Genomic DNA, 9,566 nt, shown 5'->3' on the forward strand with positions numbered 1-9,566 from the left:
AGTGGTCTGGTGGGGTCCACAATGAGGGGTCTACGATGAGGTCCCTGACCAAAGCATCGTCCTTTCGAGTGATAACGAGGTCGAGCCAATGACCTTTAATGTGCGTTGGTTCCCGCACATGCTGAATCAAGCCGAAGGAATCCAGCAGTTCATTGAAATTGCGCACATGAGTATCAGACTCTTTGTCCATGTGAACATTGAAATCCCCCATTATCATGATATGTTTGGTTTCTGGCGTGACACGTTCCAGAAGTGAGGCAAACTCCTGAGTGAACTCCTGCACCAATCGTGGGTAAGGGTCGGGCCTATAGACAGCGATAACCCGGAACGAGTCCGAACCTGACGTGACAGAGATGTCCAAACCTTCAAAATGTCGAGCTGGAGGGAGTTTATTTCGTTTAAAACTCAGGCCACCTTTGAGAAAAATCCCAACTCCGCCACCAGTTTTTGACAAACGGGGTTGGTGCACAAAGTTGTATCCGATCAGCTGATCTGTAACACTGGATATGGTAATGTTATCTGAATCGTCACCTTTCAACCAAGTTGTCATGTCAGGATGTCAAATGCCTGGAATCCGTGTGTACTTCAGATTGTATTGTTTCAGTTCCGGGGACCATGTCCAACAATCTCGTCCCCAAGTAGACCCGCCAATGTTCAGATTGCCTGTCTTTTACCCAAGGAAAGCATTGATTCTGGAAACATCTCGGAAGAACCACTGTACAAATCGAACAAAAGAAGATCGGGTTATCCTGGTGACCTCTGAATCAGGGATTGGCCAGATCAGGGCTGGTCTGCCGATCACTTGGCCGATATTTGAATAGACCAAAGGCACTCCCAACTGTCAAGCAGTGATGCCTTGAAGTGGCCTGGGAAAATGTACATGTATGCATCATCTGAATGCAGCAAAAAACAAATGCACCAAGAATTGCTGTATAAGTTTGAAACAATAGGTCAGATCATGAGACACTGTCACAACCTAGGAGAGACGGTGTCACATGTCACATCCACCATTGCTGTATATTTTTCAACATTAGGTCAGATTATATTAAGACATTGTCACAACCAGGGAGAGACAATGTCACAACCAGGGAGAGACAATGTCACATCCACCATTGCTGTGCATGTTTCAACATAAACTCAGATTACGAGACATTGTCACAACCAGGGAGAGACAATGTCACATCCACCATTGCTGTGCATGTTTCAACATAAAGTCAGATTACGAGACACTGTCACAACCTGGGAGAGACAATGTCACATCCACCAAATTTCACTAGCTTGAAGCATTTCGGACATCCTGATTTCAAAGAAAGGGGCCACTAGCTGAAAAACTTCTGTCCCCATATGAGGCCCTCATGTGCTTTAGTTTTGGCTTGAAGTTCAGACTATGAGACACTGTCACAACCTGGGAGAGGCAATGTCACATCCACCAAATTTCACATGTCCTAACCATTAACATTAGACATATAGACGAAATCGTATTTACTGCGTTTCTGAGAATTGATAGGCGAAGTGCAACGCCATACCTATCCACCGTACTAACTGTTCAATGTTCAAGCTATCCACCCCTCAAAGTGTCTCTCAGACACCCATGTCTTCAACGACCACTTAAAAGAACAGACGATATCTGCCATCCTGAGATGGGCTGGCAGGTGGTTTTTGAGAAAAGGCCACCTGCCGAAAAAAATTGTCCCCATAGGGCCTACCAGGTCCTCATGCAATTTGGTTGTAGCTTGAAGCTAGGGCAAAATGGGAAAACATCTTGGTTCCAAAAAAAGGGCTCCTAGCCGAAAATTTCTCACCCCATTGGAGGCCTTTGTGTGCAGCTAGCTTGAAGCATTTCGGACATCTTGGTTTCAAAGAAAGGGGCCACTAGCTGAAAAACTTCTGTCCCCATATGAGGCCCTCATGAGCTTTAGTTTTGGCTTGAAGTTCAGACTATGAGACACTGTCACAACCTGGGAGAGACAATGTCACATCCACCAAATTTCAGATGTCCTAACCATTAACGTTAGACATAGAGACGAAATCGTATTTACTGCGTTTCTGAGAATTGATAGGCGAAGTGCAACGCCATACCTATCCACCGCACTAACTGTTCAATGTTCAAGCTATCCACCCCTCAAAGTGTCTCTCAGACACCCATGTCTTCAACGACCACTTAAAAGAACAGACGATATCTGCCATCCTGAGATGGGCTGGCAGGTGGTTCTTAAGAAAAGGGCCACCTGCCGAAAAAAATTGTCCCCATAGGGCCTACCAGGTCCTCATGCAATTTGGTTGTAGCTTGAAGCTAGGGCAAAATGGGAAAACATCTTGGTTCCAAAAAAAGGGCTCCTAGCCGAAAATTTCTCACCCCATTGGAGGCCTTTGTGTGCAGCTAGCTTGAAGCATTTCGGACATCTTGGTTTCAAAGAAAGGGGCCACTAGCTGAAAAACTTCTGTCCCCATATGAGGCCCTCATGAGCTTTAGTTTTGGCTTGAAGTTCAGACTATGAGACACTGTCACAACCTGGGAGAGACAATGTCACATCCACCAAATTTCAGATGTCCTAACCATTAACGTTAGACATAGAGACGAAATCGTATTTACTGCGTTTCTGAGAATTGATAGGCGAAGTGCAACGCCATACCTATCCACCGCACTAACTGTTCAATGTTCAAGCTATCCACCCCTCAAAGTGTCTCTCAGACACCCATGTCTTCAACGACCACTTAAAAGAACAGACGATATCTGCCATCCTGAGATGGGCTGGCAGGTGGTTCTTAAGAAAAGGGCCACCTCCCGAAAAAAATTGTCCCCATAGGGCCTACCAGGTCCTCATGCAATTTGGTTGTAGCTTGAAGCCAGGGCCATAAGGGATAACATCTTGGTTCCAAAGGAAAGGGCCCCTAGGTGAAAATTTCTCACCCCATTGGAGGCCTTTGTGTGCTTTGGTTGCAGCTTGGTGGCAGCTGGCTTGAAGCATATGGAATATCTTAGTTCCGAAGAGATGGGTCACTTGATGAAAACTTCTGTCCCCATATGAGGTCGTTGTGCACTTTGGTTGTAGCTTGAAGCTAGGAGGATTATGAGACAACATCTTTATTCCAAAGACAGGGGCCTCTCACCGACATACTTCTGTCCCCATATGAGGTTCTCGTGCACTGCGGTTACAGCATTTAGCTGGGAACATATGAGCCAAGAGCTTGGTACGATAAGGAAAGGACTACCAGCTGAAATACTTCTGTCCTCACACAGTTCCTTCTACGCTTTGGTTGTAGCTTGAAACTAGGAGGATATGGGACAATATCTTGGAACCAAAGAGGTCACTTGCTGAAAACTTTTGTCCCGATATGAGGTTGTCGTGTACTTTGGCTGTGGCTTGAAGCTAGGAGCATGTGAGACAATATGTTTGTTCCTAAGAGATGGCTCACTTGCTGAAAACTTCTGTCCCCGTATGAGGTCCTCGTGCACTTTGGCTATAGCTTGAAACTAGGAGGATATGGGACAACATGTTTGTTCCTAAGAGATGGCTCACATTCTGAAAACTTCTGTCCCATATGAGGTCCTCATGAACTTTGGCTATAGCTTGAAGCTAGGAGCATGTGAGACAATATGTTTGTTCCTAAGAGATGGCTCACTTGCTGAAAACTTCTGTCCCCGTATGAGGTCCTCGTGCACTTTGGCTATAGCTTGAAGCTAGGAGGATATGGGACAACATGTTTGTTCCTAAGAGATGGCTCACATTCTGAAAACTTCTGTCCCATATGAGGTCCTCATGCACTTTGGCTATAGCTTGAAGCTAGGAGCATGTGAGACAATATGTTTGTTCCTAAGAGATGGCTCACTTGCTGAAAACTTCTGTCCCCGTATGAGGTCCTCGTGCACTTTGGCTATAGCTTGAAGCTAGGAGGATATGGGACAACATGTTTGTCCCTAAGAGATGGCTCACATTCTGAAAACTTCTGTCCCCATATGAGGTCCTTCTGAGCTTTGGTTGTGACTGAAGCTACATGTAGGATAGTGGGCAACATCTTGTGACGCATATGTGTGACACATGCGGTGAAGCACACAATGGTGCAAAAAGCTCTTCTCTTATTTAGCTACAAAGTTTAGAACTGAACTCCCTAAGGTGTTATCCGAAAGCACAGTAGAAAAGCTTCTATAAATAATAAAACAAACATAGACAATACAATTCAGTTTATTACATGTACATCTACTCCAGTGATGTGCTGCATAGAAAATCCCTTGCTGAAAGAATACATCATGATACATGTACATGATCAACATTAGTGAGGTTGCGCAATGGGTGATATGAATAAAGACTAGCAAATGCTTTTAACTCACACAACGTAGTGAGTGTAATGGTTACGTATACACTGTATGTAAATTGTAAACAAAATGCAAATATATCCATCATGTCCATTGAATCTGAAAAAATTTGTGCAGACCCATGACAATTCTGGTTCCGGTACAGTTTTGTCGCATTCCATATGGGCCGCGCGTTGGCCGATCCTGCATTCATGACGCGCCGCACCCACAGTTACAACGTCGGACGTGAATCCCATTGTTTCCTTCCTCATGACGCAATTATTTAATGACGTCATGAGCCATAGACCATTCACACAAGTAGATTTATTCACACCGGCGCCACTGAAGTGCGGGTGTGGGACATCATGTATTTAAAAATCGTCTGCTAGGACATACAGTTGTGCGAGTTCAATAGAGCTTGCCCTTTACATATTACTTCAGTTTTGCACAGAACAGCGTAGTGTAAATGTACAGGGAGATTTAGATTTAGCATTTGCTAGTCTTTGTTCATATCACCCAATGCATGCAATGTCTTGAGTTAAACTCGTTGTAGACTCCGAAAAGCAGATTGCGGTCAACTCACGAGAACAGACTTGAAATGTTTTGATACATCGGTCAAAGTAAAAGCAACCACCTCTCTGCCATTGTCAGATCATATATTTAAGGGCAAAAAGGCAACATTGAATAAAGGGCAACCAGGGCATTTCCTTCATTGCCTTTTATACTAAGCATTAGACCTGTTCTGTATTTCCAACTTTATAGAATAGTTCATCCCTGATCCAAGTATTTTATGCTAATGCAAGAAAAGCAGAAAACACTACCTGAAAATAAATGCATTTAGAATCACTTAGATTTTCTGATCAGTGAGATCTTCAAACACAGAAATACTTGTAACCAGAAAATTCTGAAATTTTCAAGAAACAACATGAAGGCAGTGTCCATAATACTTTTGGTTGATGAATCAATAGTTGTATCTGGTCATGCATGCGCACACCAGATGCTGAAGCCCGGACTTCATGTGACCGGGCTTCTGCATCTGGTGCACGCATGCATCTACGCATGCATGACCGGCTACAAAAAGTCAATTTCAACTTCTGTCAATCGAGGTGTCCATGTAAAGTCTTCAAAGAAGTTATTGAAAATTGACGACATTGCACATTACTCTCGCTAATAAAACTTGGTGATTTGGATGCCATTTCCACCCTGGGGATCAGTTCTCCAGCTTGCCGAGAATCAAGTAAGCCTTCCAACTTGCCCAGCTGGCCCGCCCTGGGAAAGTTTTTTTCCTTGGGATGCACGGATTTTCAAAGGTACTTTCCAGGACAGGCTGCTCAGGAAGTTAAAAGGCCTACCTTGAATACACAAGATCAGAATTCTCAATCAGTTGGGGAACTGATTCTCCAGGGTGATTATAAAACCTGATCAAAAATAGTCACAAAACACCTGTGATTTCAACAAAAAATACTGATTGAAGTCCATAGAAGTGAATGATATTACTGAAGTCCATAGAAGTGAACGATATTACTGAAGTTCATAGGAGTGAATGATGTTGCTCTGGTCGGCCAGTAGGAGGGTGTCCACCTTGTCCTGCCAGCTACTCAACCAGTTGATTTTTTCACCATGATCCACAACCTTCAAACACGCACTCTCTGCTGCGTCAACCCCAGGTATTGAATTCAGATTAGTGCTAGGCTTAGTGACGTCCCAGAGGATGAAACGTCCATCGTTACCACCGGACACCAGGTTGGTTTTGCTACCGGACGTAAAATGAACTTGGGCGACGCCCTGCGAATGACCTTTAAAAGTTTTCGAATGACTGACAGCTTTCTTTGACGTGTCGAAAACGTGGACCGTGCCGTTTTCTAACCCACAAGACAGGTAATCGCCGTCAGAAGTGATACTGGTGGTGTGGATAAACGGCGGGCTCATGATGAACGATGTGACCCCTTCGCCCTCGTTCTCGTCTTTGAACATCACGTTCATGACGAACTCCTTGATGCATTTGCCGCGCCGGAAATCCCAGCGGATCAACCCGCAGTCCAAAGCACCACTAATGAGCTCCGTCGGCTGATTCGGGCGGAAGCAAACTGTCGAACAAATATTATCATGTTTACGTAGTGTCTTCAGGACTTTCCTGTCCTTGATGTTGATGACACGAACGTGCCCCGTGTCGTCCCCAGCAACAATTAACTCCTCTTTCTTGTCAATATCAATCTGATTAATTTCATCCTGATTTAGGTCAAAGATGTACACACGTTCTGATAAGAAACGTAAATCTAAATGGTGTATTTCCTTCCCGTTAGTCGCAAATATCTCCGGTTTTGTTTTGGAAAATTTAATCGAATTGACACCCTCTGGACCGATTTTGACAGAATCTTTTTTCTCTCCGTGTCGATTCCACAGCAACATCATCCCATCCTCGTCCCCACTAGCACCAGTGTCAGCATTCGTATCAATGCAGAGTACAGGTACTTCGTGTCCAACATCAAGTTTGGTTGCCATGGCGATCTGGAATTGGGAAATTTATTAAAAATTGATTTATCATTGTTTGCATTTCTGCTGAAACTTGTTATATAGTATTTTTAAATCTGTTTTCACAACAAGCCATTTAGCAATGATGAAAGTTATATCAGTGCGTACCAGTATTTACGCAATTGAAAATTTTGAAATTTACTTTAACACATCATTTAAATTGCAAAAAAAAGGCAGGGCAAAAGAGACGTTTAGGTGAAACACTAGTAGTTATCTTTTTTGGATCATCTTCATTTCTCTGTTGAAAATATGCACTTTGTCTTGATTGTGTAGACGGGCAGTTGTATGGTAATACTGCTAGTAGTGCTAGTCTGATCTATTTACCCACACTGCTAGTGCTAGTCTGATCTATTTACTAAGAGTGCTAGTCTGATCTATTTACCCACAGTGCTAGTGCTAGTCTGATCTATTTACAAACAGTGCTAGTGCTAGTCTGATCTATTTACTAACAGTGCTAGTCTGATCTATTTACCCACAGTGCTAGTGCTAGTCTGATCTATTTACTAACAGTGCTAGTCTGATCTATTTACCCACAGTGCTAGTGCTAGTCTGATCTATTTACAAACAGTGCTAGTGCTAGTCTGATCTATTTACAAACAGTGCTAGTGCCAGTCTGATCTATTCACTTACAGTGACAGTGCAACTCCTCAATCCTCTTCAAAGGCACCCCTGTTCAGAACTTTGCCGCGGTGGTTGAATGAGTAGAATGACTGGCGGTTGCTGAAAGTCTCCCAGGTTCTAAAATACATCAATAAAAAATCAAAATTATAGTATTAGGTGTGACTGTGGAGCTGGAGACCAGACTCCAGCTCATGTGGCTTCAGACCTGCTCCCTGGAGAAGAATAGAGAGGAGTACTGGCCAAAGTACGCAACCCTGACCACAAAGCTCTGGGGCTCTGTGGCTTCAGACCTGCTCCCTGAAGAAGAATAGAGAGGTGTACTGGCCAAAGGACGCAACCCTGACCACAAAGCTCTGGGGCTCTGTGGCTTCAGACCTGCTCCCTGAAGAAGAATAGAGAGGTGTACTGGCCAAAGGACGCAACCCTGACCACAAAGCTCTGGGGCTCTGTGGCTTCAGACCTGCTCCCTGAAGAAGAATAGAGAGGAGTACTGGCCAAAGGACGCAACCCTGACCACAAAGCTCTGGGGCTCTGTGGCTTCAGACCTGCTCCCTGAAGAAGAATAGAGAGGTGTACTGGCCAAAGGACGCAACCCTGACCACAAAGCTCTGGGGCTCTGTGGCTTCAGACCTGCTCCCTGAAGAAGAATAGAGAGGTGTACTGGCCAAAGGACGCAACCCTGACCACAAAGCTCTGGGGCTCTGTGGCTTCAGACCTGCTCCCTGAAGAAGAATAGAGAGGTGTACTGGCCCAAAGGACTTCACCCTGACCACAAAGCCTAGGCTGATGCTGGCCGATCATACTTGGCTGGGAAACATCTAAGAAGAGAAGGAAAACTCAAACACAAAATCAAAACCAACGGCAGACTGGGTTCTTCAACCAGATGACAGTAGCAAGTCTGAGAGAAGGACACTCTGACGTAACACCAACTCTGGCGATGGTGCTACATGTATAGCATACATGTAGCAGGCAGCCCCTTCCACTGGCCAGCTGTCGAACGGCTAACTACCTCACACAGCGTATAGAAACCACTACAAACTGAAAACAAGTCTGATAACTTTCGACTTGGTGGACCAGTTTTAAAAACCTTCTTCTAATAGCCAATCAAAATGGCTCTATTACTGGCAACAGAAATTAGACACTGGGGACTTTGACATTTAAATTTTTGACATTTAATTCCAGTTAAAAGACTCAACATAATTTTTCAACAGTTCTGACACATAGCCTCAAGTTGCAACATCTTCTTACACTTACTTATGGTCCAAGTCGGCAGTAGCTCTCGTCTCCTTGAAGTCACCAGCAACATGTACAACCCCGTAACATGTGACACACAGACACACCAGGCACTGGAACAGGATCTGAAATAGACATAGGATGCTGATTAGATCAAATGTAACCCTGTGTGTGCCTTTCATTTTTAGCGTCGACAGCGTCATCGCCTGGCAAAGAAATCTGACCTGAAGTTCACCCTCCAAACATTGCGGACATAATATATCTTTTTAAATGGACTTCAATGAGAATGTGATATGATCGACGTCGGGCAGAAAATGAAACCATAACGCTAAAGCTTAACCAAACCCGCCCAAGATCAATGTCACTACCACAGACTGAGACAGTCAACACATCTTCTGAACACTTACATCGATTGGGAGATCAGTAAATTCCTGCTCTGTAAGTCTCAAGTACGTACGATCTGAAAAACGGTAAAATATTATTAGTCCGACATTAGAGACAAAACTGTTCAACCGACAATCGATAAAACCAAATAAAACGGACGAAATTTAGCTTTCTTGTCTTGTACTTACGCTGGGTAGCCGAATACGCGGCGTGCAGAAGACCAATAAGTCCAATAGCAACCAAGACTTTGTGTAATGATGAGGCCATACTACTTTTAGTGAGCGAATTCGGTGATTTGATGGACTGCAACGTGATATTTCGACCTACTCATCCACCATGTTGCATTGGGCTTTGATCCATTCCAGACCATATTTACTGTACGTGTGCACTCTGGAGATTTCTCATTTATTCACTGAATAGTATATTTTATCTAACTAAAAGGACAAAATAAAATAAGTTTGTATGTTTAAAGGTATTCAATATCATATTGGTTCTTGAAATA

The 9,566-nt window shown here is 43.9% G+C and overlaps 1 protein-coding gene across 2 annotated transcripts; it reads right to left on the reverse strand.

Moving 5' to 3' along the window:
- Positions 1-4,168: 4,168 nt before the first annotated feature.
- On the reverse strand, positions 4,169-9,421 carry LOC135494934 (ER membrane protein complex subunit 5-like). Of its 2 annotated transcripts, XM_064783282.1 has the most exons (5): positions 9,253-9,421; positions 9,088-9,140; positions 8,702-8,805; positions 7,457-7,564; positions 6,663-6,802 (listed from the first exon to the last, which is right to left on the reverse strand). In XM_064783282.1, exons 1-4 carry the CDS (start codon positions 9,329-9,331, stop codon positions 7,474-7,476), a joined length of 327 nt encoding a protein of 108 aa, XP_064639352.1. In that variant the 5' UTR covers positions 9,332-9,421; the 3' UTR covers positions 6,663-6,802; positions 7,457-7,473. The 2 variants fall into 2 exon arrangements, with proteins under 2 accessions (XP_064639351.1, XP_064639352.1); XM_064783281.1 differs by lacking the exons at positions 9,088-9,140; positions 9,253-9,421 and having other exon boundaries at positions 4,169-6,802; positions 8,702-8,720.
- Between the last annotated feature and the right edge of the window lie 145 nt (positions 9,422-9,566).

This window comes from Lineus longissimus, chromosome 10 (genome assembly GCF_910592395.1).
Source record: "Lineus longissimus chromosome 10, tnLinLong1.2, whole genome shotgun sequence".
NCBI lineage: Eukaryota > Metazoa > Nemertea > Pilidiophora > Heteronemertea > Lineidae > Lineus > Lineus longissimus.

What these genes read in the sequence shown, in the direction of transcription:
- LOC135494934 (XM_064783281.1), bottom strand. Translation starts at nt 6,796, where the DNA reads ATGGCAACCAAACTTGATGTTGGACACGAAGTACCTGTACTCTGCATT.